The sequence below is a fragment of the Castor canadensis genome, chromosome 11 (assembly GCF_047511655.1).
Source record: "Castor canadensis chromosome 11, mCasCan1.hap1v2, whole genome shotgun sequence".
In the NCBI taxonomy this organism is placed as follows: Eukaryota; Metazoa; Chordata; class Mammalia; order Rodentia; family Castoridae; genus Castor; species Castor canadensis.
This window is the reverse complement of record NC_133396.1, coordinates 109,923,338-109,951,041: the sequence shown is the minus strand read 5'-3', so window position 1 is coordinate 109,951,041 and position 27,704 is coordinate 109,923,338. Positions and strand designations below refer to the sequence as shown.

The following is a 27,704-nucleotide window of genomic DNA, read 5'->3' as shown; positions in this document are numbered from 1 at the left end:
GATTAGGCATGGACAACCACAAAATTGGTAGCAATGCGTCAGTTTGGTAAAGGGAAGATCAAGAAAGGAAGATGGACAGCTGTTTTGCCGTGCTGTAATTTAAAATATCAACAGGTTGGGCGTGGTGGCTCACAGCTGTAATCCCAGTACTCAGGAGGCTGAGGCAGGAGGATCGTGCATTCGAGGCGAGTCTGGGCTAAGTAGCCACCGCGACCCGGTCCAAATAAATATAATGCTAACCTGATACTCGGTGTAATATATGGTTATACTTAGCCCGTCAGAGAGAAAGTTCAGATGAAACAAAAATGGGTTACTGTGACACATACATGTGTGTCAAAGCCCTCAGAAAATTCTGCTTGCAATTGTTGGGGTATTTCAGAACTTTTGTACTACGTTTCCCAAGATACCCTGCGCCACACACACCCCACCCTTGGCCTCCAGAGAGACGTCCCATGAGCCTCAGAGCACAGAACTCCGCCTCCGCCGCTGGGGGCGGGGCGACGTCGGACTTTCGGAGCGCGGGATGACGCACTTCCTCCCAGGGTCGGAGGCCGAATCGTTGTGTGGCGGGTTCGAGACCCGCCTCCTAACACGCCTGTAGTCCCTGTGTCCTGGGCGGGGTGTGTTCACAGGGTAACCGCTCCTCGACGAGGGGCGACGGCACACCCTGTGCTTCACTATGGAGGACTACCTGCAGGGTTGTCGAGCTGCTCTGCAGGTAACGGATCGGATCCCTGTCTTTGACTGTAAGGAACGGAGCATGATGGGGTCCGGGAAGGACGAAGATGTAGGCTCTGAGGAGCCTGGACCGTCTGTGTGGGAGGGGGCTTGGAGTCCAACAGGACTTGGGGCGATAGGAGCCGACAGCTAGTGTATAATCAGGACAGTGCTGCTCGGTCTCCCCGCTTTTGGTTCTGCCTTTGGGGTGTGCCCGAGAGCGGGGAGAGGATTTGGTCAGCGCGGTGCCCTGCGAGGTGTGCTTATCCCTTTCTCCCCGCCCCTCTGTCAGTGCTCGGTTTAGCCCGCTGGCCTCCAGGTGGACCGCCGGGTGTGGAGGGAACCTGGGTGCCCGGCTTTATTTCCGACGAATGGCGGTTTCTCTCTGGCGGGCGGAACGCTTTTCTAGATATTAGAGGTGGTCACAGCTTTCTACCTTAAATCTGTGTTTTTAAGCCAAACACACAGAGTACATCGGGCATATCTTATTAACCAACAACCTGTATTCCTTTGCTTCCAGATTTCTCCCTTGGACTTAACGCACACAAATGACATAAAAGTCCCCTCCCCTTTGTATAGGGATAACCACAAAGTGTGTTTGGAATCAAAACCGTAAGCATAGCTCCTGAATGCTTTGTAGCTTGTTTTTGGTGTTTTTTTGAGCTGGGTGGATTCATGCACACTTGGCTGACTGGTCATGCAGTATTAGTGTTATTCCCCAGTTAGCAGCAAAAAACCAGAGAGGCTTCGGGAGGCCACCTGGCCCTCCTACTTTTGAGTTACACTGCCCCTGAAGAAACCTAGACAGATAGCTTTAAAACATCTTAGCTGATCATAGTGGTGTACAGCTGTAATCCCAGTACTTGGGAGGTGAAGGCAGGAAGATTGGAGTTAGAAGCCAGACTGGGCTACAGAGCAAGACCCTGTTTAAAACAAACAAACAAAAAGCACTTAAACCTACAAATTCCATGGGCAAAAGATTCTGCTCTTTAACACTTCATTCCTACTGCAGAGACAGCTGCTGGGATAAATGACTATGCTAGAATTAAGGTGAGGTTCAATTTTAACACTAATTACACCAAAATTTTTCTTATGAAAAACATTTGGAGAAAGTTGTTTTAATAAATAAGGCAATTTGGACCCAACCTTTTTTGAACTCAGGGCCTCATGCTTGCTAGGTAGGTGCTCTGCCACTTGAACTATGCCACTTGAACTACCCCTTCCCTTTTATTTGCGGTAGAGTCTTCCTATGTAGCCCAGGCTGAACAGGAACTGGAGATTCTCCTGCCTCAGCCTCCCCAGTGGTGGGATTACTGGTGTGTCCTACCTCACCTGGTTATTGTTGATTGCACCACAGGGAACTCATTGGAGGACTAATGAGGTTTGAACTCAGGGCCTTCACCTTGAGCCACTCCACCAGCCCTTTTTTTGTGAGGGGTTTTTTGAGATAGGGTCTCGCAAACTATTTGCCCAGGCTGGCTTTGAACTGAGATCCTCCTGATCTCTGCCTCTTGGGTAGCTAGGATGACAGGCTAATGAAGAGTTTTATGGTACCATTCTAAGTGCTAAACAGTGGAGTTTTTCCCCCATGACCCAAATAACTTTTCCATCATTTGGTAAAGAGCCCTTGGACCTAAAACTTCACCAAGAAGCATTTCTCTGCATGCATCTGCTTCCAGTATCCTCCACATCCTAACCCTTCAGGTAACAGTGTATCACTATGGCGTTATAAAGCTAGAAGACGACTTGATTTTTTTTCCAGTATTGCTGGTATCCTGACCTTTCCTTCTCTGTATTCATTCCCCAAAGACCAAAATCTATATTTTCTTTTCCAAGTTTGTGAACTTCTAAAGGTGAGATGGTGTCTTACAACCATCATCACACAGCCTCACTAAGGCTTGGAGAAAGGAGAAAATTTATACTCTAGGAATGTTGTCAGGGAAACTGGTGGCAGATGGTACCAGTGGAGGCCAACAATTTGATGCTTTTAATTGTAGGAGTAAATGCACATTGGGAAAAAGTTAAATACAAAAAGGATATGAAATTAAAAAGACACAGATTTTTTTCTTTCCACTCCATTCAATTTCCCAGAGTTCATGCTGTTATGTTTCGTGTGTAAAAACGAGACCAGATTTAGACTGAATATTAAGTCTGAATGTTTCTTTAAAATGAGTTTGTAACTTTTCAGGGAATTGTGAGTGCTTTTGCACAGGATAGAGACAGATGATAATCCAGTCAAGTCCTGTTGATACCACATTTTTAGCATGTGATACCAGAGAATTTTTTTTTTCAACCATACTAGGGTTTGAACTCAGGGTTTGGAGCTTGTAAGGTAGGTGCTCTACCACTTGAGCCACTCTGTCAGCCATAGAGAAATTTTCTATAGCAGGAAATCTTATTTAGCCAGGTGTGGTGGCTGATGTTTGTAATCCTAGCACTCTTAGGAGACTGAGGCAGGAGAATCAAAAGTTAGAGACCTGGGCTACAGGATGAAGGCAGGAGGGAGAGAGACAGAGACAGACAACTATTTAAATGTCTTCCTATTCACTGTGACTCATCTTTCACTTCTAGGAAGCTAGGAGGGAGAAACCTTAGTTCTGGCTGGGGCTGCATTCAAGCTGAAATATTCATTCAGGAACCAACTCTCCCCGACCCTTTGGATAGTGAATTGTGTACATGTCTCAGGCAGGAATTAGGAGTGGCTGGCTCTCCTTATATCAGTATCAGTCTCCATTTTCTCTGGGTTTTCTTGTCTCTGGCTCTTCATCTTTTTTTCTATCATTTTAGTTGTGAAAGGGGCTTCATTGTGACATTTCCATTTCCATATATGCTTACAATGTCTCAAGGCTCATCCCCACCATCATTCTCATTCACCCCCTTCCTGTCTTTTTTTTTTTTTTTTGTCTTTTCCCTCATTAACTATTTTGTGGAATAGTTATCAGACCATATTCAGCTTCAGAAGGGAAGTGGTTTTCTTTGTGAGCCCTAAACCCCCTTCTTGCTTCCCATGGAGACCACAAAGAAAACATCAGGATAAGTGTCATTTCAACTAGCAGGTTTTTTTTTTTTTTTTAGAAAAAAGTTTATATTTACTTGTGGCTCTCAGATGGTATTTCTTTCATTGACAGCTCAGGTTTCCTCATGTTACTAAGTATAGCTGTATTTTCCCTGAACTCTTCCTCTGATGGATAGAAAACAGTCTGTTTGTCCTGTGCTTTCAGATGGAGGGGGTGGGCTGAGGTTAAGAATTACACATATTTTGCCAGGCATGATGGCGCACGCCTGTAATTTTAGCACTCAGGAGAGTGAAGTAGGATTTTGAGTTCACCCCAGCCTGGGCTAAAAAAAAAAAAAAAAGAAGCTGCGTGCTGTGGCTCAAGCCTGTAATCCTAGCTACTTGAAGGAATGCAATTCAAGGTCAGCCTGAGCAAAAAGTTCACAAGGCCCCCATTTCAACTAGTAAAAGCTGGGCATTGTGGTCCCTGCTTGTCATCTGAGCTACTCAGGAATCTTAAATAGAAGGGTCGCAGTCCAGGCCAGCCCAACCATAAAGCGAGATCCTATATTAAAAATAACCAAGCTGGGTGCTGGTGGCTCACGCCTATAATCCTAACTACTCAGGAGACAGAGATCAGGAGGATCGTGGTTCAAAGCCAGCCCCAGCAAATAGTTTGAGAGACCCTATCTCGAAAAAATCCATCACAAAAATGGGCTGGTGGAGTGGCTCAAGGTGTAGGCCCTAAGTTCAAACCCCAGTACTGCAAATAATAATAATAATAATAATAATAATAATAATAGTAACCAAAGCAAAAAAGGTCAGGGTATGGCTGAAGTGGTAGAATACCTGCTTAGTAAGCACAAGGTCCCGAGTTGAACCCCCAACACTGCCTCCCTGCCCCCACAAAAAGTCACACATAGTTTTTGTAAATTGGGTCATAAACTCAGTTTTCCCAAAATAGTCTTAGTTATCTCAAGCATAATCATTAGGAATACCCTTTACTCTTAAGCTGTGGTAAGAATTAGGACATATATGATACTGAGCTCCTTAAGATAGAAGGTTGGTCTAAGAACAACTACTGCTGGAAGCTAGAGGTTTAGAAGAGGGTTGTTGTGACCTAGATGGTGAGGAAGCCTTCACAGAGAAGGGGGACTTACAGGTAGGAAAGGGATGAGCAGGGAACAGGAGAGGCAAAAAAAGAAGGAAATGCATCTTTACTATTTACAGAATAGGCACTTAAGTTCTATCTCATTTAGTCCTCATAACAATTTCCTGAGAATCATTAACAGTGTTAGTCTCATTTCTGCATAAGAGAGTGAGGCTTAGAGAAGCCAAAGTCCCACAGCAAGTAAGTAAGTAGAGCTGGGATTCAACCAGAGTCTAATCTTTTCAAGTGGCAGTTCTGCTGCTTTCAGAGAACAAATAGTGCAAAGAAAGGGTAGAGCGGGGAATGTGCACATCATGGTGTGGGGGTGGTGAACAGTCCAGTCAGGCTGGGGTGGGTGCTGAGAAGGGAGGGGAAGGCTGCCACGCTCCAGAGTATTCTATTTGTATTCATTCCTTTGTTTGGAACTGGGGCTCGAACTTGGGGCTTCATGCTTGCAAAGTAGGTGCTCTACCACTTGAACCACACCTTAGTCCATTTTGCTCTGGTTATTTGGAGATGGGGTCTCTCAAACTATTTGCCTGGACTGGCCTCAAACTGCAATCCTCCTGATCACAGCCTTCCCAGTAGCTAGGATTACAGGTATGAGCCACCAGTACCTGGCCTTGTATTCCTTCCTTTTGTTTGCAGTTTTTATTTGGGCTTGGCTTAGCAAAAGGGGTTAGTCATTCACCTTGCTCAGAAAACATTTCTTCTCACCTCAGAGCTATGAAATTGTATTTGATCCCTGCTTTCTGTTTATCTTTGCCTTCTTTCCATGCTGGGATCTGACTGATCCTGATTAAGCTGCCTGTTGCAGTGAAGCAGCACTATTACAAACGGATTTTGGAAAGGTTCTCTGGGGAGCCTCCTTATACCCAGCAATAGCTTCTTCGCCTTGCCCTTCTGTTTCTCTTACCTTTTTTCTCCAGAGTCAGGGGCATATGGTCCTTCATGCCCTCCCTAAAGAACATAGGGCCCCTTTACTGCTTCACTGAGCAAGTTATCTCTGCAGCCACTTATCTCAAGTGTTTTGCTGTCACTTTAGTCCACAGCCATCTGGGTAGTTCTTGCTATCCAGGAAACAAAGGGGCCTTCTCTGGTCTCTGGAGTAGGAACTGTAAGTTAAACGAGTTACTGTAGGACTGGGGTCTTGCACACAGGATACTATTATTACAGCTGGGTGTGATGGCTCAAGCCTGTAGTCCTAACCACTAGGGAAGTGGAAGACTGGGAGGATTGTGGTTTGAGGCCAGCCTGAGCAAAAAGTTCTCAAGACCCTGCCTGTTATCCCAGCTATGTTGGGACGCTTAAGTACGAGGATCATGGTTCAGGCCAGCCTGGGCATAATGCAGGACCAAAGCAAAAAAGGCTGGTGGCATGGCTCAAGTGGTAGAGTGCCTGCCTAGCAAGTGCAAGGCCCTGAATTCAAGCCTTAGTCCTAGGGGAAAAAAAAAAAAAAAAAAAAGAGTACTCTTGCTGCTTTGGAAAAGAGTATAGTGTGAAAAAGTCTTTCCCCTTCCCAGTGCAGTTCAGTATGAATGGGCCTTGGCTTCCATTCTGTATGTGTGTGTGTGTGTATGCATATGTATATATGTATATATAACTTGAGGAAAAAAATTGTACAAATTTACAGTTCTGATACATGTGTATAATAATGATCAAATCAGAGTAATTGGCATATCTGTCATTCAAACATTTATCATTATCATCTCTCTCTATCTCTCCCCCTCCCTCCCTCCTTCCCTCCCTCCCTTCTTCCCTCTTTCCCTCTCTCTCACCACCCCTTCCCCTTTCTCTGCTAGGAATTGAACCCAGGGTCTTGTGTACATGTTAAGCACACACTCTACAACTGAGCTACACCCTCAACCTATTTTATCTTTGGGCTGGTAACATGTAGAATCTTCTGTATGGGCTATTTTGGAATATTCAGTTATTGCTAACTATATTATCCTACTATGCTATAGAACATTAGAAGTTATTCCTTCTATTCAGCTACACCCTGTACCTTTCAACCATCCTCTCTTCACCCTTCCTGTAGGCTCTGGTAACCACTATTCTACTCTTTACTTCTTTGAGATCAACTTTTTATTGTCCATATAAAGTCCACATAAGTGAAAATGTGTGGTATTTGGCTTTTTGTGCCTAGTTTCACATAACATTATGTCCTCCAATTTGATCCATGTTATTGCAAATGACAGAATTTCATTCCTTTTTATAGCTGAATAATATTTCATTGTGTATATATACTACATTTTCTTTTTTTTTGTGGCGGTGCTGGCAGACACATCCACATTTTCTTTATCCATTCATCTATGGATACATACCCAGATTGATTCCATATCTTGGGTATTGTGAATAATGTTGCAATAAACATGCATGTAACTTGTCTCTTTGACATACTGATTTAAATTTCTTTGGATAGCTACCAACCCAGTGGCAGAATTGCTGGATCACATTATTTCTAGCTTTTTGTTTGTTTTAGACAGGGTCTTGCTATGGAACCTAGTCTTGCCGCCAACTCTCAATCCTTCCACCCTCCCAAGTGCTGGGATTATAGGTTTATACTACCATACCTGGCTCTATTTCTAGTTTTTGAGGAACCTCCATACTACTTTTCATGGTGATTGTACTAATTTACATTTCCACCAACAGTATGTTCGGATTCTTCTTTCTCCACATCCTTACCAGCATTTGTCTGTTAGTCATTCAAACTGGGATATCATCTCACTGTAGTTTTGATTTACATTTCCCTGATAATTAGTGATGCTGAGGTTTCCACACTGTTTTTTTGGCGGGGGAGGGGTACTGGGGTTTGAACTCAGGCCTCACACTTACTAGGAACACGCTCTAGTAAGGCCACTCCAACAGCCCTTTTTTGTAATGGGTATTTTTGTAATAGGGTCTCATATACTCTTTGCCTAGGCTAGCTTTGAACTGAGATCCTTCTGATCTCTTCCTCCTTAACAGCTAGATTACAGTGTAAGACACCAGCACCCAACAGCTTCCGTGTTCTTGAAGTAGACCTAGAGAAATGAGCATGGGGAGAACCTGGGGACAGACTTCCCTCCCAGGGGGTCTTTGCCCACAACCTTGGCAGATAACCTCTGCCTTTTGTATTTCTATCTAGTATAGAAGTAAGAAATGGGAAAGAGAGTGACTTAAAATATATGGGCAATTTATACCATGAGAAATCTAAAAGTGCCCCTGTCCCACTCTGCTTTCCCACTCTGGGGAAGGGGTTAGGATGGCCAATATAGGGAAGATGATACTAGTTTTCCCTAGATTCTCCCTTTTCTTAAAAATATATTACTTGATAACTATTTCTTACTATGTTTTACTCCTCTGAACCTCCTTCCTACTTTGCTAAGCTCTTGCACCTAGCAAATTTTCCCTGATTGAAGAAGCCAGAGTGTATGAATTTTCACCTTGCTGTAACCCAGAAGTGATTGTCCCCCAGGAAATATTTACCAAGTCTGGGGATATTTTAGATTGTCATGGTTAGGGTGCCGCAGCATCTACTAGGTAGAAGTCAAGGGTGCTGCCAGACATCCTGTAATACACAGGACAGCTCCCACGGCAAAGATTGATCAGTCCGAAATGATGATGAGAAATTGAGAACTCCTGCTAACCCAGGATGTCACATTCTGTCTCTCTCATGTGATCCTTTTTCAGAAGCAAACTGAGGTAGAATGTTGTCCGGGCACTAGTGGCTCACACCTGTAATCCTAGTTACTCAGGAGGCAGAGATCAGGAGGATTGTGGTTTGAGGCTAGCCCTGGCAAATAGTTTTCAAGGCCCTATCTCAGAAATATACACCACAAAAAAGGGCCGACAGAGTGACTCAAGTGGTAGAATGCCTCGATAGCAAGCGCGAGGCCCTGAGTTTGAACTCCACATAGAAAAAAAAAAAAAAAAAAGTAGATGTCAGGTGCCTGTGGCTCTAATCCCAGCTACTTGGGAGGCTGAAATCCGGAGGATTCCATTTCAAGGCCAGGCTGGTCAGGGGGTTTGAGAGACCCTATCTCAACCAATAGCTAGGTGTGATGGTATGCACCTGTCATCCCAGCGACAGGTGGAAACCTAAAATAGGCCAGCCTGGGCAAAAAGCAAGAAACTATATCCAAAATAACCAGAGCAAAAATGGCTGGAGGTGTGGCTCAAGTGGCAGAGCACCTGCCTCACAAGTGGAAAGCCCTGAGTTCAAACCCCATTACTGCAAAAAAATAAAAAAATAAACTGGTAAGAGAATTATGCCCTAAGTTGAGTCATAGACTTTATGTTCTCATTCCACCAACAGAATGTTTATTCTTGAAATAAAATAATCATTCTTGCTGGGTGTGGTGGTGCACATTTGTAATCCTAGCACTTGAAAGGCTGAGAGCATTGCAAATTTGAAGTCAGCCTGGGCTATATTGTGATATCTTGTCTCAAAATGATAATAATAAGTTATAGTAATAATTATCATTTTTTTGGCACCCAGGGCCTTATACTTGCTACACAGGCACTCTACCACTTGAGCCACTTTGCCAGCCCTCTTTTGTAATAGGTATTTTCTTTTCTTTTCTTTTCTTTTTTTTTTTTTTGGTACTGGGATTTGAAGTCATGGCCTACACCCTGAGCCACTCCACCAGCCCATTTTTGTTTTGTTTTGTTTTTGTCTTTTTCTTTTTTGGTGCTGGGATCAGACCCAGGGCCTCATGCATGCTAGGCAAGTGCTGTACCACCAAGCTACATCCCAGCCCTGTGTTGGGTTTTTTGAGATGGGGTCCTGGGGTGGCTTCGAACCAAGGTCCTCCTGATCTCTGCCTCCTGAGTAGCTAGGATTACAGGTGTGAGCCACCGGTGCCCAGTGATAATGATTCTGAAAGTACTTGCCTTATTGGATCGTTTTGAGGAGTAAATGATCAGTTAATGCATGTAAAAACATAAGAGTAACGCCTGCTGCACTCATGCTTAAAAACAAAAGCAAAACCTTGTCTCTGCTGTTGTGGGCGTGGTAATCTCAATGTGTTTTACTTAAGACTGATAGCAGCCAGAAATGGTGGCACCTGCCTATAATTCCAGCACTCAGGATTCCTATGCAGGAGGATTGTGAGTTTGATGCCAGCCTGGGTTATAGGGAGACCTCTCAATAAAGAAAAAAAAAATTATAGGAGGATGCAAGGGCAAAGGGATAACAGGAGCTAGCCCTCCTTCCTGAGATTTCTGACTTATCAGCAGCTGGATTCCAAAGTGTTAAAAATAAAAACTTTGAGTAGCAGCAACTGTATCTGAATCTGAACTGTGATCTGAATCTGCTTGTTGAGTTGTCAGAGGTGTTTGATTATATATGGTTATCACTGAGGCGTCTCAGGGTAGACAGAGTTTTTCTAGATAATAGACTAGATCTTATTTTTACCTCTATTTTCAAAGCCTCTTTGCTTGTTCTCGCGGTTTAGAAATGTAAGGATTATTTTCTCTATTTTGAAAGTGGGGTGGAAGTGTAGCAAACAACTGGTGTTGATTGCTCAAGACTGTGGCTTGAATATATCAGCTACCCAAAAGTTCTACTTTTGACTACTGAGTCCTTAAAGAAGCATAAGCTATAAGGTAATTGCTTACCATTCTTCTGTAAGTTAACATTCAAGGAGACAGTTCAATGTAAGAAGAACACTTTTCCACCAACTAGATGTGTGTGGAATGCTTAAAGACGAGATAAACAGTTTGGCCCTCTCTACTAATTCCCTCATCCATGAAGTGAGGACACATAAGATTATCCTACTTATTCTATGAAGATCAGTGAGAGGATGTGTGTGAAGCCCCACCTGAATGCAAGGTAAATAGAAACAGACAGAGGTGCTTTTGTTAGTTTCCCCTTCTTCTTCTCCAGGAGCCCCAGCCTCTACATGTTGTACTTGGAAATGAAGCCTGTGACTTGGACTCCATGGTGTCTGCTCTCATCCTGGCTTTTTACCTAACGAAGGTGAGTACCTAGGAGCAGGCTCTTAGAACAAATAGATTGGGATTCATGACCAAATCTTACCAGCATTTTTTTTTATTTTTTATTATGTGCATACATTGTTTGGGTCATTTCTCCACCCTGCCCCCCTTCCCCACCCTTCTCCCACTCCCCTCCTCAGTTTCAGGCAGGTCCTGTTCTGCCCTTGTGACTGATTTTGTTGAAGAAAAGACGTAAGCATAATAAGAAAAACAAAGCATTTTTGCTAGTTGAGTTAAGGATAGCTATACAGAAGGATTCCTACTATTGCTCTCATGTACCCATGTGTTATGTCCCATGTTGATTCAACTCTAACTGATCTTTACATTGGTTCCTGATTCCCTGCTAGTGATAACCTGTCGTTTTAAGGTTTCTGTATTAGTTCCTCTGGAGTGGGGGATATTAAACACTCTCATGTTTTGGGTTTTCTACCTATTCCTTTATCTCCCGTATGTGCTCTCCCCTTTTCTTGTGATCCGAGTCCAACAACATTGCTGCATTTGCCCTAGATCTAAAGTCCGCATATGAGAGAGAACATACGATTTTTGGTCTTCTGAGCCTGGCTGACCTCGCTCAGAATGATGTTCTCCAGTTCCACACATTTACCTGCAAATGATAAGATTTCATTTTTCTTCATGGCTGAGTAAAATTCCATTGTGTACAAGTACCACATTTTCTTGATCCATTCATCAGTAGTGGGGCATCTTGGTTGTTTCCAACACTTACCAGCATTTAGCCTTGAGTAAGTTAAAACCCTTAACTTTGCTGAGCCTCATTATCATCATCTGAACTGATAATATTTTACATTGTTGTTGAAGAGAACAAATGAAGGATTTGTAAACCATAAAGTGATATTCAAACAGCTTTTTTTTTCTTTTTTTTGGTGGGGAGGGGAGCTTAGGGCCTCACACTTTCTAGACAGGCACACTACCATTTGAGCTACTCCACCAACCCTCAAACAGCTTACTGTTGAGTTTCTTATGGGTATCATCGATCCTCTTGTACAGATTAACTCTTTCTTTATGAATTTATACGTCATCCTTATGAAGGGGCCATGCTAATCTTCTCTATATGTTCCAATTTTAGTATATGTGCCACCAAAGTGAGCACCCAGGTTAACTCTTAAGGATTGATAATCCTCTACAGTATCCCATCTGGAAATAGGTCCTTGCTATGTGTTGTCTTATTTTTTTCTTCAGTACTGGGGTTTGAACTCAGGGCCTATACCTTGAGCCACTCCACCAAGCCCTTTTTGGTGATGGGTTTTTTTTTTTTTTTTCATTTTTCTTTTATTATTCATATGTGCATACAAGGCTTGGTTCATTTCTCCCCCCCTGCCCCCCACCCCTCCATTACCACCCACTCCGCCCCCTCCCTCCCCCCCCCCCCCGCAATACCCAGCAGAAACTATTTTGCCCTTCTTTCTAATTTTATTGTAGAGAGAGTATAAGCAATAATAGGAAGGAACAAGGGTTTTTGCTGGTTGAGATAAGGATAGCTATACAGGGCATTGACTCACATTGATTTCCTGTGCGTGGGTGTTACCTTCTAGGTTAATTCTTTTTGATCTAACCTTTTCTCTAGTACCTGTTCCCCTTTTCCTATTGGCCTCAGTTGCTTTAAGGTATCTGCTTTAGTTTCTCTGCGTTAAGGGCAACAAATGCTAGCTAGTTTTTTAGGTGTCTTACCTATCCTCACCCCTCCCTTGTGTGCTAAAGCTTTTATCATGTGCTCATAGTCCAGTCCCCTTGTTGTGTTTGCCCTTGATCTAATGTCCACATATGAGGGAGAACATACGATTTTTGGTCTTTTGGGCCAGGCTAACCTCACTCAGAATGATGTTCTCCAATTCCATCCATTTACCAGCGAATGATAACATTTTGTTCTTCTTCATGGCTGCATAAAATTCCATTGTGTATAGATACCACATTTTCTTAATCCATTCGTCAGTGCTGGGGCATCTTGGCTGTTTCCATAACTTGGCTATTGTGAATAGTGCCGCAATAAACATGGGTGTGCAGGTGCCTCTGGAGTAACAGTCTTTTGGGTATATCCCCAAGAGTGGTATTGCTGGATCAAATGGTAGATCGATGTCCAGCTTTTTTAAGTAGCCTCCAAATTTTTTTCCAGAGTGGTTGTACTAGTCTACATTCCCACCAACAGTGTAAGAGGGTTCCTTTTTCCCCGCATCCTCGCCAACACCTGTTGGTGGTGGTGTTGCTGATGATGGCTATTCTAACAGGGGTGAGGTGGAATCTTAGCGTGGTTTTAATTTGCATTTCCTTTATTGCTAGAGATGGTGAGCATTTTTTCATGTGTTTTCTGGCCATTTGAATTTCTTCTTTTGAGAAAGTTCTGTTTAGTTCACGTGCCCATTTCTTTATTGGTTCATTAGTTTTGGGAGAATTTAGTTTTTTAAGTTCCCTGTATATTCTGGTTATCAGTCCTTTGTCTGATGTATAGTTGGCAAATATTTTCTCCCACTCTGTGGGTGTTCTCTTCAGTTTAGAGACCATTTCTTTTGATGAACAGAAGCTTTTTAGTTTTATGAGGTCCCATTTATCTATGCTATCTCTTAGTTGCTGTGCTGCTGGGGTTTCATTGAGAAAGTTCTTACCTATACCTACTAACTCCAGAGTATTTCCTACTCTTTCTTGTATCAGCTTAAAAGTTTGTGGTCTGATATTAAGATCCTTGATCCATTTTGAGTTAATCTTGGTATAGGGTGATATACATGGATCTAGTTTCAGTTTTTTGCAGACTGCTAACCAGTTTTCCCAGCAGTTTTTGTTGAAGAGGCTGCTATTTCTCCATTGTGATGGGTTTTTTGAGATAAGAGTCTCACAAACTATTTGCCCGGGCTGGCTTCGAACCACAGTCCTCCAGATCTCTGCCTCCCGAGTATCTAGGATTACAGATGTAAGCCACCCATGCCTGCCGTGTTGTCTACTTTACCACGATATTATTACTAAGAAGGAGGGAGGCAAGAGTCATCTTTTCGGAGCTGAGGGTATAACTCAAGTGTTAGAGCACATGAAGACATTTTGAGAAAGGTGGTATTTAATGCAAACTCGTATGTCCTTTGGTCCCAATAGTCTTGTTAATTGAGCTACACTCTCAACCCAGTTTTGTTACTTTTTCCTGTCCATTCCAAAATATTGAGATACCTTCTTTTCACTTTCTTATCCAGACAGCTGAAGCTGAGGAAGTCTTTATACCAGTTTTAAATATAAAACGCTCTGAGCTACCTTTACGAGGCGACAACATCTTCTTCCTTCAGAAGGTTCACATTCCTGAGACTGTCTTGATTTTCCGGGATGAGATTGACCTCCATGCATTGCACCAGGCTGGTCAACTCACCCTCATCCTTGTTGACCATCATGTTTTACCCAAGTGAGTACACAGAAATTAAATTGATTCTTACTATGGACCATATTGGACTCTGATGAATGAGATATAAAGAGAAGAAAAAGAGATTTTGCTTTCAGGAATCTCACAGCCTAATTATAATTGATGGATCATATCTGATATGGAAAATCATTAGAAATGATTGTCAGTTCTCCAGCTGTATATATATGCTTATGACATAAAGTCATATACCATAATAAAAAGAAAAGCATGGTGAGTTCAAATTAAAGAATAACTCAAAAATAATTTAAATCTGCCTTTAGTATTAGTTTAAGATTTCATGGCAGATTTATTACAATAGAAACCTTTAGAAAAATAGTTGTTACAACTCTTATTTTTAAAAGTTAGAAGTAATTCCTACATAAACTCTTGGTGACTTTAGACTAATATGTTATAGTAGAGCCTATAAACATCTCATTCACATCTGTTTAACAAATGTGCACATCTATAATACTACTACCCCTAAGTTAGGACTGGAAAAAGCTGCCAAAAAAGCAGCATGAGTACAAGATTTGCCTAAGTCTGTCTGGCTCTTGATATACTTTTTCCTTGAGCATATTGTGGCTGAAGCAAGAAATAATAGAGTTGCATAAGAGCATCAGTGCATCTCTGAATTCACTCATTAATAAACTTTTACATAGAGCATGAAAGTGAGACAGAATCCTTTTCATGAAGCTTTCAGCCAAGAACAACTAAGCAAACAGATCATTATGGGTGTTGGAGGCGAGTGGTAACTATGACTCTAAGGGGACAGTATGTACACGATGGAATGTAGATGGAGTGATTCATTATAACAGAGTGGAATTGAGGACATTGGGAAAGGTTTGGTACCAGAATTAACCTTTTATCTTAGTCTTAAAAGAGGACTAGGTGTTTGCTGTCTAAGGTTGCTTAAGAAAGGCATTCCAGGCAGAGGGAGTAATTAATAGAAGCAAAGTCAGGCAGGCATGAAATAGCATGATGAGTTAGGGGAACTGGAATTTGTTTTGTACAGTTGGAGCATAAAATATGAGGGGAAAAAAGAACATGGAAAAATATGAGACTGAAGAGGTCGGGGGGTGGGGGAGGCATATCATGGAGGCCTGGAGGCCCTTCCAAGGAAATGGGACTTTTGTTTTTTAGGCCATAGGAAACTTGTTAATTATATTTATTCCAGGTCTTTGCTTTTTTTTTTTTTTCTTCTCCTGGCACTGGGACTTGAGCTTAAGGCCTCACTCTTGCTGAGCAAGCACCCTACCACTTGAGCCACTTCACTAGCCCTTTTTTGTGTTGGGTATTTTTGAGATAGGGTCTTGAGAACTATTTCCCCAGGCTGGCCTTGAACCTAGATCCTCCAAATCTCTGTCTTCTGAGTAGCTAGGATTACAGTAGCTAGCCACCCATGCCTAGCTCAAATTTACTTTCTTCCAATGATCATTCAGGCAGCTTTGTGAAGGACAGCTTAGGAGGACCCTTAGCAGGTGATTGGTAAGAAACTATTGAAATAGTCATAATGAGTGATATTGAGGGCCCAGGACAAACTAGTAGCAGAAGGCTGGAAAGAAAGGCAAGGATAAAAGCCCTAGGACCTGTGACCTACATGGAATTTGAGTGTTGAGAGAAGAAGCAAGTGAGGTTTTGATGTTGAGTATCAAAGATCTCAATTAGAAAGGAAACCCTAAAGGACAATATCTACCATTTCATATATAATACGAAAGAGAGAGTAGAGAGGAGTGAGGCAGCGATCTACATGTTTGCCTAAGACATCGTACTTTACTGTATGTGAGGGGAGCAGGGAGTTTGGTTAAAAGCAGATGGAGTGCCCCTACCTATATTTCTTTTTCTTTTTCCCCTACCCTCTCTCCTCACAGAAGTGACGCAGCTCTGGAGGAGGCTGTAGCTGAGGTGCTGGACCATCGGCCCATTGACCAGAAACATTGCCCTCCCTGTCATGTTGCAGTTGAGTTGGTGGGGTCCTGCGCTACCCTGGTAACAGAGAGAATCCTGCAGGGGGCACCAGAGATCTTGGACTGGCAAACTGCAGTCCTTCTGCATGGTAAGAGTGGCTTTAGGGTTGGGACCTGACTAGTTCCTTTATTCTCACCTCAAAGAAGGGAGAGTGGAAAAGTCTAGACTCTTCTAGCCTAACTATATGCTCTGAAACCATTCAGTTTATACCAAAGGATAGGATTCTTTTGGGGAACAGTTATTCATTTTGTTGGAGAAAATGGAAAGGAAGCACAGGACAACAGACTTTAAAGCTTCCCACTATCTGCAGAAAGAAGCAGTAAACAGACTTTGTTACCTGTTCCACCTGGAAATTGTTGTATCCTTGAATAAATCTCCTAACCTTTCTTGTTCTCATTTTTTCCATTTATTAAAAAAGAGAAAAAGAGCAAGAGAGTTAGACTAGCTGTCTCTTCCAAATTCAAGATTCTTTGATGGAATTTGGCCTGCTCATGAGGTTGTGAAATTTCCAAAGACATGAGATGCTCAGGCTTCCTTTCCACCTTTTACCCATTTCCCTGCCTATGATTTAGTTTTGACTTGGAAGGTCTTACTCAGGATACAGTCACTCGCTATTTCTCTTTTCCATTACTTTTGCCCTGCACATTTGCTCTGTCTTACGTCCATTTAGTTTGAAGGTTATATGTGTCCTAATGGTTGTGAGTGGAGGGTCACAGGATTCAAGTTCTGCTATCTCCCTTCTTCATAGGAACCATCATTCTGGACTGTGTCAACATGGACCCTAAAATTGGAAAGGCAACGCTAAAGGACAACAAATATGTGGAGAAACTAGAGGCCCTCTTCCCAGATTTGCCCAAGAGAGATGACATCTTTGAGTCCCTACAAAAGGCAAAGTTTGATGTATCAGGTATGAAGTACTCACCTGAACTCTCCACCTCCCACATGAGAAATCAGGTGGGCAAACTATGTTCATTTTATATATATATGTATATGTGTGTGTATATATATATATATATATATATATTTTTTTTTTTTTTTTTTTTTTTGGTGGTACTGGGGGTTGAACTTAGGGCCTCACACTTGCTAGGCAGGTGTTCTACCACTTGAGCCACTCTGCCGGCCATTCATTATATTTTTGAATGCCATCAAAACAATTTCATAGCATACATAATGACTTAAACTTTATAACAGAGAGCAACAATATATGAGCATATGAGTTTGATCTTGAACTGACCAATCATTTACTGAATTATTCTATTCTGGCTCTTGGGTAGGATGAATATATTGAGTCTCTGAGGTATGATGGCACATACCTGTGATCCGAACATTTAGGAGATTAAGGTAGAAGGATCACAAATTTGTGGCCTGTCTATGCTAAAGTGAAACATTGTCTTAAAAAAAAGAAAACAAAAAGTTGCTAGGCACCATTGTGAGCCACCTGTAATCTTAGATACTCGAGGCAAAGATCAGGACAGTCTCGGTTGGAAGCCAGCCTGGGCAAATAGTTCAAGAGACCCTATCTCGAAAAAACCCATCACAAAAAAGGGCTGGTAGAGTGGCTCAGGGTGTAGGCCCTGAGTTCAAACCCCAATACTGCAAAAAAAAAAAAAAAAAAAAAAAGTCTCAGGTTTAAGTCTAATCTGAGAATATAAATATATAATATTATTTGTTAATATATTTAAATATACTTTATAAATAAAATGTAATGAGGGATAGGAAAGTATCAGAGCGAGAGTTATAGCATTGGTTAGAGGCAGAAGAAACATTTTCTTTTTGTTTAATTTTAAGTATAAAGCAGGAGAGTTTATTGAGATAGAAAAGCATAAAGTGAGAGAGTCGAGCCCCCAGAATTGGGGTGGGGGTTCCAAGAGAGGGTGCCCCTAAAACAAGAGCAATTTTTAGAGTATTTCTTTTGTTTAGTTTTGGCAGCACTGGAGTTTGAACTCAGGACTTCACTTGCTAAGCTGGCATTCTACCACTTGAGCTACTCCACCAGACCAGAAAAAACATTGAGAAGGAAGGAGTATACATAGAGCAAGCTTGAGGCCCCCTGAGTTCAAGCCCCAGTACTGCCAAAAAAAAAAAAATAGAATGCGCATACAAAGGAAGAGAACAAAAAAAAACTTTCATAATCTCCTACTTAGCTACTGTCTGTTGACATAAAAAAGAAAAGAAAGAAAGATAGAAGGAAAGAAAGAAAAGTACTATATATACTTTTAGAAGGTTAAAACAATGGCAGAAAGGGGAAAAATCAGGACTGGAGATGTAGCTCAGTGATAGAGCTCTTATCTAGCATGCATAAGGTTTGATTCCCAACACTGCAGAAAAAATGAGGGATAGGGGCTGGTAGATAAAAAGTAAAGGCCTAAAAGCCTTCACTTTTAGGTTTTTACCCTTCTATACAAAGTCCCTGGTCTGTAGGTAACCACTGTGACTCAACTATTTAAGTAATTCATTATATAATTACATTTCAATTATCTCCTATGTTCAGTGCCCCAGAAACTCTATATTTTTCCTTTTCCTTGTCCTCACCTTCCTGGTGCAGGGACCTTGGGTCCCCTGTCTTAGTTCTAACCTCCCATCTACTTTCGTTTTGTTTGTTTATATTGTTGCATATTTATTGTGCCACTCCACTCACATCTCCTTTCTAGGACTGACCACTGAGCAGATCCTGAGAAAGGACCAGAAGACCATTTATAGAGAAGGCACCAAGATGGCCATTAGTACAATATACATGGATTTGGAGGTAAGAGCAAGTTGTGAGTATGAATAGGAAGGGAAAAACTTTAGTTATGTATGTAACTTTGCCCCTCATTCCTGGCTTACCTGTCTACTTGTCTCCATCTCTATCTCTGACTCCATAGTCCATCATCTCTTACCGTACCACTGTAATAGCCTATGTACTAGTTTTCCTGCCTCTGCTTTTGAACAGCAATCAGAGTAATTTTCTGGGGGGAGGCAAGGGCAGTACTAGATTTGAATTCAGGGCTTTCAGCTTACTAAGCAGGAGCTCTCCCACTTGATCCATGCCTCCAGCCCTTTTTGCTTTACTTATTTTTCAGGTAGAGTCTTGTGTTTTTTTTGTTGGGGCCATCCTGGACCCTGATCCTCCTATTTACACCTCTCACATAGCTGGGATGACAAGCACCATGCCACCACTCCCAGCTCTTTTGTTGAGGTGGAATCTGGCTAATTTTTTGCCCGGGCTGGCCTCAAATTAATCCTCCCAATGTCTGCCTCTCAGGTAGCTGGGATTTCAGGTATGAGTCACATGCCCAGCCCAGAGTGATCTTTTTTTTTCTAATGGTACTAGGATTTGAACTCAGGACCTCACACTTGCTAGGCAGGCACCTACTGCTTGAGCCACTCCATCAGCCCTTTTTTGTGTTTGGTATTTACAAGATAGGAGTTGACTATTATTTGTCCCAAGTTTGGCTTCCAACTGCAATGCTTCTGGATCTCTGCCTCCTGAGTAGCTAGGATTACAGGTGTGAGCCACCATCACCCTGCTGTAGTGATCTTTTAAAGATATGAATTAGGTCATATCTGATCACTCCCCTTTTCTTCTTTTCATTGTGCTTCTAATACAATCTAAAGGCCTTAGCGTGGTTTACTGGCACTATACTTGATGTGACCCCTGTCTTTCTGGCTTCATCTCATTCCAGCCCCATTCTTGCACTCACAGTCTTGCAGGCATACCTGGTTTCTTTCTGTTCATTGAACCATTAAGCTCAGGGCCTTTGAACTTGCTTTTCTCTTTGCAGAGTTGGCTCCTTCTTATCATTCAGGTCTCAGCTTACAAGTATCCTGTTTTTCGAGGTTTTTTCCGACTATCCTAACTAAAGTAATATTCCATGTGTTCAAAAAAAATCTCTAGCTGGTCAGGCATGGTGTCACAAACCTGAAATCCAGCATTAGAGAGGCTAAGGCAGGAAGATCTTGAGCTCAAGGCTGGCCTGGGCTACATAACAAGAGAAAAAAGAAAGGAAAACCTCTAGCAATTAATGTGTCTCATTTTCTTCATAGCAATTGAACACACTGAAATGATCTTATTTCATTATTCTTTATAAAATGTCTGTATTCCCCCACTAGTTTATCAGCTACAGCATAGCAGGAGCATTTCTTTTGTTTCTTCTGACCCTGCTACATACTGGGTGCTCAGTAATGTAACTAAATGAATGGATGAATATTACTTTAATAAAGTAGTTTAATTTCTGGTTCCATATTGTTTAAATCCTTCAGTAATCTTATTTGAACACATATTCTCATATTGTGCACAGCTTTCTACTAAGTACTCTGTAGAAATACTAAATAATTAAAACAAAATAGCATGCCCTTTTCCCTTGTAGTTTATAATCTAGTTTGGGAAGCAACCATAAGAACATAAAAGGCTTGCCTAGTACTGTAACCATAGGACAAATTGACACATTAAAAAGACCAAGGACAGAGAAAAGCCCTAATTTGAAATAGAAGGTTATATTATTCATTAGAGGAAATACTGCATGAGAATTTGAAGAGGAATATAGATTGACAATGAAGAATGAACCAAGTATATATCATCACATGCCTACTCTTATTTTTATGCTGTTTTGCTCTGTTTTGGAGTAAAAAAGTTCTTGCTTGTTTGATCACAAGATCAGGAACCTTGAGGGCTAGAGGTACAGCTCAAGCAGTAGACCATCTGCCTAGCAAGCACAAAGCCCTGGGTTCAAACCCAACTATTGCCTTAAAAAAAAAAAAAAGATAGACAGGCACCAGTGGCTCATGTCTGTAATCCTAGCTGCTCAAGAGGCAGAGATCAGGAGGATTGCTGTTCAAAGTCAGCTCAGGCAAATAGTTGTGAGACCCTATCACAAAAAGAACCTTCACTAAAAATGGCTGGTGGAATGGCTCAAGGTGTAGGCCTTGAGTTCAAACCCCAATACAAAAAAAAAAAAAAAATCTTGAACATGCCACAGTCATATTACATACAGTATTGTGTTTTGAATCTCTTTCTTTCCTTCCTCTGTCCCTCCCTCCCTCTTACACATCCTAAGCACATGCTTAGGCACACCTCTGAGCTTCACCTCAGCCACCCCTCATATTTTAATTCTTAAGGCAATTGTTTGGTAAGTATTATTTCCTTATTTTGTAGATGAGAAAATTTAGTCTAAGAGGTTAATATTACTCCTTGATCATATAACTAATAGATAATAGAGCTGATTTCCAAAACAATTGTTTTAATCCAAAGCCTATATGGTCCCTGTTCTACCACAGTGCCTCCCAACATATATATAACACAGATATCTTTTTTTTTTTCTCCAGCACTGGGTTTGAACTCAAGGCTTCACAAGTGCTAGGTAGGCACTCTACTACTTGAGCCATGTCACCAGTCCTCAATACGTTTTTAATGGAGCTCAAGTTGTTGTTAACACGCAAAGAAATCCTTCATCTGGATTTTCTGTTTACAGTGACAAGGAAGGTCCAGCTATAGCCTTCATCCCTCTCCATTTCTTCCTTTTCAGGCCTTTCTGCAGCGATCTGATCTTCTTGCCAAGCTCAGTACTTTCTGCCAGGCTCACAGCTATGATGCCCTGGTCGCCATGACTATCTTTTTCAGTGCTCACAGTGAGCCAGTGAGACAGTTGGCTATTTTCTGTCCCCACATGGCGCTTCGAATGATGGTAAGTCTCCATCCCTTCCCAATCTAAGACCTTACAGTACAAGCCTGTATGTACCTATGTGTTCAGCTTTGTGCTGTAAGGACCTTTCCTTGTCTCTTAAGTTTTTTTTGTTGTTTTGGTTTTTTTGGTACTGGAGTTTGAACTCAGGGCCTACATCTTGAGCTACTCCACCAACCCTTTTTTTGTGATGGTTTTTTTTTTCAACATAGAGGTTCATGGAACTATTTGCCTGGGCTGACTTTGAGCCTTGATCTTTCTGATCTCTGCCTCCTACGTGGCTAGGATTACAGGCATGAGCCACTGGCACCTGGCTTGGATCTTATCTTTACACAGAGGTTCTTTGACTTGTTTCTGGAACCTTCCCCTTCTGGTTTTTTCTATGTTCAGTACATGTAAAAATCTTTAATCATCAGCATCTAAGAGCAAAAGTGAACAAATGGGACTGCATCAAACTAAAGAGGTTCTGCACAGCAAAAGAAACAGTCACTAGACTCAAGAGACAGCCCACAGAATGGGAGAAAATCTTTGCCAGCTATTCATCCAATAAGGGACTAATATTCAGAATCTACAGGGAACTCAAAATCCTTAATCATATCATTGTTGAGAAAAAGGGATTGCAAACAGAATTAGAGACACAATTTCTGCCTAGAAGAAACTTCAAATCTGGTTAGAAGGAAGTGTTATAAATGTGAAATTGGAACTGTAGTCTTGGTTTAATCATTAATTCCTCACCCCTGAAAATCAGTTATTTTCTTTTTACTCTATTGGCTTGAGAATTAGAGACTCAGAGAGAGGACTGATGATATAGCTCAGTGGTAAAGAACTTATCTAGCATGTGTGAGGACCTGGATTCAATTTCCAGAACTGCCCCCGCACCCCAGAAAAAGAAAAAAGAAACAGATGCTAAACCTTTTCTGCTAGACACCATGCAGGGATTAATCTGTATAGCATGAACTCTGTAGAGAATTGATCAAGGACCAGGTTTATTTTCTTTCCTGGTCTTTCATTTTGCTACTTCCTCCCCCTTCTGTTCATCTGTTGATCACTGATTAGCCTTTAAGAAGATTTAAGGTGGTCCAAGGAGACTTTGGGTTGATTGGAGCATGTGAGGACTGCTAAAGACACACTATATGCTAGGCACTGTGGCTCACACCTGTAATCCTAGCTTCTTGAGACGCTGAGATTGGGAGGATCAAAGTTCAAGGCGAGCCCAGACAAATAGGGTCTCCACAATAACCAGAACAAAATAAACTAGAGGTGTGGCTCAAGCAGTAGAGCCTGTTTTGTAAGTGCAAAGCCCTGAATTCAAACTCTGGTCCCACCAAAAAAATAATAAAGATACACTATAGTCAGATAATCCTTTGTGCATAAGAGGTATATCTGCCCTTTCCCAACTGTTTGCCTTTGTTTTCTCCCTCAGGAAACTAATGTGACTTATTCAACCTAAGGGAGTTTGACATTGAGGAAAGAACTAGTTTTTAAAGGCATTGTGGTGTATACCTGTAATCCCAGCACTTGGAAGGCAGAAGCAGGAGGGTCATAATTTTGAGGCCAGCCTGGGCTACAAAGTGAGTTCCAGGCCAACCTAGACTACATAGCAAGACCGTTTCAAAAAAAAGAAAAAGTAAGATAAAATAATTCAGGTCGACATGCTTTTCTGTTTCAGTTTTCCACATACTTGCCCACTAAGCTAAGACAAGTCAGTTGACTTCTGAGCTGTAAATGGTCTAGTAGTGCCTACTGATTAGTCTGATGTCATTAATGTAATGTGATATATAAAGAGCATCACTGAGCAAAGAAAAAGTGCTTAGAACATGGTGGCTCTTCCTAAACATGCTATGAAGGAAAAGTGCCCTTCTCACTCCTAAAAGGTTGGTGAAAAGTGCCCTCCTATCTTCTAGAATCTAGTCCCCCCTCTGCCACTTTTCTGAAGTTGTGTGGATGTCTGATGGCTCTGCAATTGCCCAAGCTACCTCTGTGCTGGGAAATACAAGTCCTCTTTTTACAGTCTGCCCTACCATTTCCTCTCCTCCTGCTACGTTAGGGGTAGTATAATACTTGACTTAAAGCACTGGCTTTTATGACAGACTTGGGTTCAACTGTCAATTTTGCTTCATACAAACAATGACCGTAGGTAATGGTTAGTTAAAATTAGGTAAATTACCTAATCTATCTTTTTAAAAAAATTTTTTTCTTACCTAATCTATCTAAGTCTTAGTTTCCATACCTGTAAGTGAGGCTAATAATAATACTAATGGTATAAGGATTAAATGAGGTAATATTTATAAACAGCAAAACTTGGCCTTGGCCTATCTCCCACTCTCATTTTGTTCTATTCATTTTCAGGGCCTTCTCTTTGAGCCACTCCACCAGCCCTATTTTTGTGAAGGGTTTTTTTTTTTTTAAGATAGGGTCTTGAGGAACTGTTTGCCTGGGCTGGCTTCAAACCTCCTCGATCCTCCTGATCTCTGCCTCCTGTGTAGCTAGGATTGCAGGTGTGAGCCACCGGTGCCCAGCCATTCTATTCATCCTTTCTGCCTGAGTCATAGGTGCCAGTACAATACTAGCTAAAAACAGAGTTCAAGTCCTTGAGCACAGCGATATATCTGAAAACAACATGAGATTAAGAGCTGGATGTCTTGAGTTCTGGCTCAGATTCTGCCATCTGCATGTTTTTGTTCCAGACAATCTCTCCAAGCTTTGCTTTCCTTATTAAAAAAATATATGATCTAAAATGTTCTGCTTCTTAGCCGGGCACTGGTGGCTCATGCCTATAATCCTAGCTACTCAGGAGGCAGAGATCAGGAGGACCTCAGTTCAAAGCCAGCCCCGGGCAATTAATTCCAAGAGACCCTATCTTGAAAATACCTAACACAAAAAAGGGCTGGTAGAGTGGCTCAAGGTGTAGGTCCTGAGTTCAAACCCCAGTACTGCAAAAAAGAATAAATAAATAAAATTTTAAAAATAAAATGTTCTGCTTCTGAAAAACCGTATGTATTAGAGAAACTGATGCCTATAATCGGAGCTACTCGGGAAGGTGAGTTCAGGAGGATCTCAGTTCAAGGTCAGCCTGGACAAATAGTTCACAAGATCCCACCTCCAACATAACCAGAGCAAAATGGACTGGAGGTAGGGTTCAAGTGGTAGAGTGCCTGCTTTGCAAACATGAAGCCCTGAGTTCAAACTCCAGTCCCACCAAAAAAAGAAGCAAGGACTTAGAAACTAACAGGATTTTTTTATTAATAAAATTTAAAAATAAAAAAAAGCTGTGTATTAGAAGTGTTCCTTTTGTTGCAAGCAATAAAACTGAAGTCTGGATGACTTAAAAATTTTTTTCCTCACTTAGAAGCCTTAGCGCTTCACTATACCAAGTTACATATCATTTCCCATTCTTGTCTCCTCTATAGATCTGTGGAGTCCTGGAACGTTCCCACTCCCCGGCCTTGAAGCTGACCCCTGTCCCAACCACCCTCCCTAACCTCCAAGCCTATCATCAAGGCAACACCCAGGTCTCTCGAAAGAAACTTCTGCCTCTGCTCCAGGAAGCCCTGTCAGCATATTTTGACTCCATGAAGATCCCTTCAGGGCAGCCTGAGACAACAGTGGGTGTGTCCAGGGAACAGGTGGACAAGGAATTGGACAGGGCAGGTAGTTCCCTGATTTCTGGACTGAGCCAAGATGAGGAGGACCCTCCACTGCCCCCAACGCCCATGAACAGCTTGGTGGATGAGTGCCCTCTGGATCAGGGGCTGCCTAAGCTCTCAGCTGAGGCTGTCTTTGAGAAGTGCAGTCAGATCTCACTGTCCCAGTCTACCACTGCCTGCCCATCAAATAAGTGACTTTTGGGAGGGGAGGGAATCATGGGAGAGGTGGCTTGACCAACCTCAAATGCATGCTTTGAGATGTTTGGCAGTTTCAGCAATTGTGTCTTCATTACTCCAGGACCTGGTTCCCATAAAACTGTGATGAGAAAGAAGGGAAAGAAAGCAGCTGCTTTAAGAATGGCTTTCTTGCCTTTTCCTTCCAATCTCTACCAACCAGACAAATTTTATTATTTAATTTTATTATTAAAAATCTGTACTGATTTTCCTCTATTTCATTTGCCAGGGGTACAATGTGACATACCTAGTGTCCCAGTAGAAGGGGACAAAAAGAATGTAGACTCCAAAAGTGCCCTCAGTAAGGATCATTAACAGAATCAATGTCTGTCATGGAGCCAGACATTCATTGCTTGTTTCGATGAATTCATTTATTAATTTTTTCATTCAGGTATTTATTGAATACCTACTTCAAACTAAATAGAAAAGAGAGTTTTCAACCTGTAGCAGATTTCCAGCTCTATGTCTGTTTATTTTTGGTGGGACTGGGGTTTGAACTCAGGGCTTGGTGCCTACAAAGCAGGTACTCTACTACTTGGGCCACACCTCCAGTCCATTTCACTCTAGTTATTTTGGAGATGGGGATCTTGTGAACTGTTTGCCTGGGTTGGTCTGGAACCTCAGTCCTTCCAATCACAGCCTCCCAAGTAGCTAGGATTATAGGCGTGAACCACTGTGGCTGGCTACTATGTCTCTTGTTATTGGCCCCAGTTAGTTGATGATGTTTGATTCAGTGATGTGAAATTTCTATTTTGAGTTTATGTGACTATTTTAGGTCTTGTTTGGGAGCAGATTACAGGCCATTATCTTCTCTCCTGATCAGGTAGCCTGGCTTTCTTTTTCTTTGGGTCTCTGTCCCAGAACCACAGGAACCCTGAAGATCCCTGGTTCTTGAGTTGAGGGCTCAGGAGGCACCCGGGAAATCCTTAAGACCTCATAGCCGTTTTTCTTTAAAGACAGCAGAACTGGAATGAGAACCCTGGGTCTGTCCCCTGCCTTAGAGGCTTTCAATTTCTTGTCCATCCCTCATTTTGTTCATGTTAAAAGGAAGCATGCAGTTCTAATACTACTACCATAAACTTTGTGTCTTTTTTTTTTTTTTGGCGGCACTGGGGTTTGAACTCAGGGCCTCATGCTTGCTAGGCAGGCACTCTTACTGCTTGAACCACATCTCCAACCCTTTTTTGTGATTTTTTTTTTTTCAAGATAGGGTCTCCAGAACTATTTGCCTGGGGCTGGCTTCAAGCCATGATCCTCCTAATCTCTGCCTCCTGAGTAGCTAAGGATTACAGGGGCGAGCCACTGGTGCCCAGCAACTTTGTGTCTTTTGACAAGACACTTCATTACTCTAGGTCTCATTTTCCCTACCTGTAAAACAGGGTTTGGACAAATGTTCCCTGGTATTCTGTGATCTGTCTCTTGCTATCATCCTTTCTCTCTTCTGCTTCTCTGTATTTTCTCTTTGTTTCCCTTGAGCTCAGGGTCACTGGACTGTCTGTATTTATGTGTGATTGTACCAAGGAACTTAGCCTCATGTAGCATGTACAGAGGTATGTCTCGTACCATAGTGACCCAGCAAAGAGCTCCCTCACTGACTTGTTCTGCATGTGTAGTTGCCCTTTTTTCTTCAATCAACCTGTTCCCCCTTTTCCTACTGCAGGTAAGTTGCCAGCAATCCCACTGAACAGTGGGGTACGTGATAGCTTTGTCACAACATCTGCCAGTGTGAGGGGAACAGTCTGATTTCAATGGTGTGATATCTGTAGCCATTTGGAATGTAAAAATAGTGGTGTGATCACTGAACCAAAGGAACTTATGTTTTGTAACTTAGGTACTTTATTTTGCATTTTGTTAAAGTATTAAATACTTTTTCCTGTTTGGGGTCTTATTGTCTCTTTTTCAAATATAATAAGGCCTTTCCCTTCAATAATTGTTTCAGCCTCCTACAGATACGTCTTCCTTCCTCCCA

At 41.9% G+C, this 27,704-nt stretch overlaps 1 protein-coding gene and 1 non-coding gene across 3 annotated transcripts; one reads left to right on the top strand and one right to left on the bottom strand.

Annotated features, from left to right (window-relative positions):
- The first annotated feature begins 519 nt into the window (after positions 1-519).
- Positions 520-27,613, top strand: Prune1 (prune exopolyphosphatase 1). Of its 2 annotated transcripts, none has more exons than XM_020155823.2 (8): positions 520-718; positions 10,732-10,824; positions 14,030-14,232; positions 16,098-16,282; positions 16,943-17,101; positions 18,846-18,940; positions 21,699-21,857; positions 25,265-27,613. In XM_020155823.2, exons 1-8 carry the CDS (start codon positions 680-682, stop codon positions 25,694-25,696), a joined length of 1,365 nt encoding a protein of 454 aa, XP_020011412.2. In that variant the 5' UTR covers positions 520-679; the 3' UTR covers positions 25,697-27,613. The 2 variants fall into 2 exon arrangements, with proteins under 2 accessions (XP_020011412.2, XP_073904253.1); XM_074048152.1 differs by having other exon boundaries at positions 539-746.
- On the bottom strand, positions 11,843-11,949 carry LOC141414317 (U6 spliceosomal RNA). The gene has a single exon (XR_012439377.1). It is a non-coding gene; the product is annotated as a U6 spliceosomal RNA (small nuclear RNA).
- Positions 27,614-27,704: the final 91 nt, after the last annotated feature.

Coding starts and splice junctions, on each gene's coding strand:
- Prune1 (XM_020155823.2), top strand. CDS start 680: ATGGAGGACTACCTGCAGGGTTGTCGAGCTGCTCTGCAG. Junction 14,233..16,097: donor GACCATCATGTTTTACCCAA/GTGAGTACACAG, acceptor CTCTCCTCACAG/AAGTGACGCAGCTCTGGAGG. Junction 17,102..18,845: donor GGCAAAGTTTGATGTATCAG/GTATGAAGTACT, acceptor TCTCCTTTCTAG/GACTGACCACTGAGCAGATC.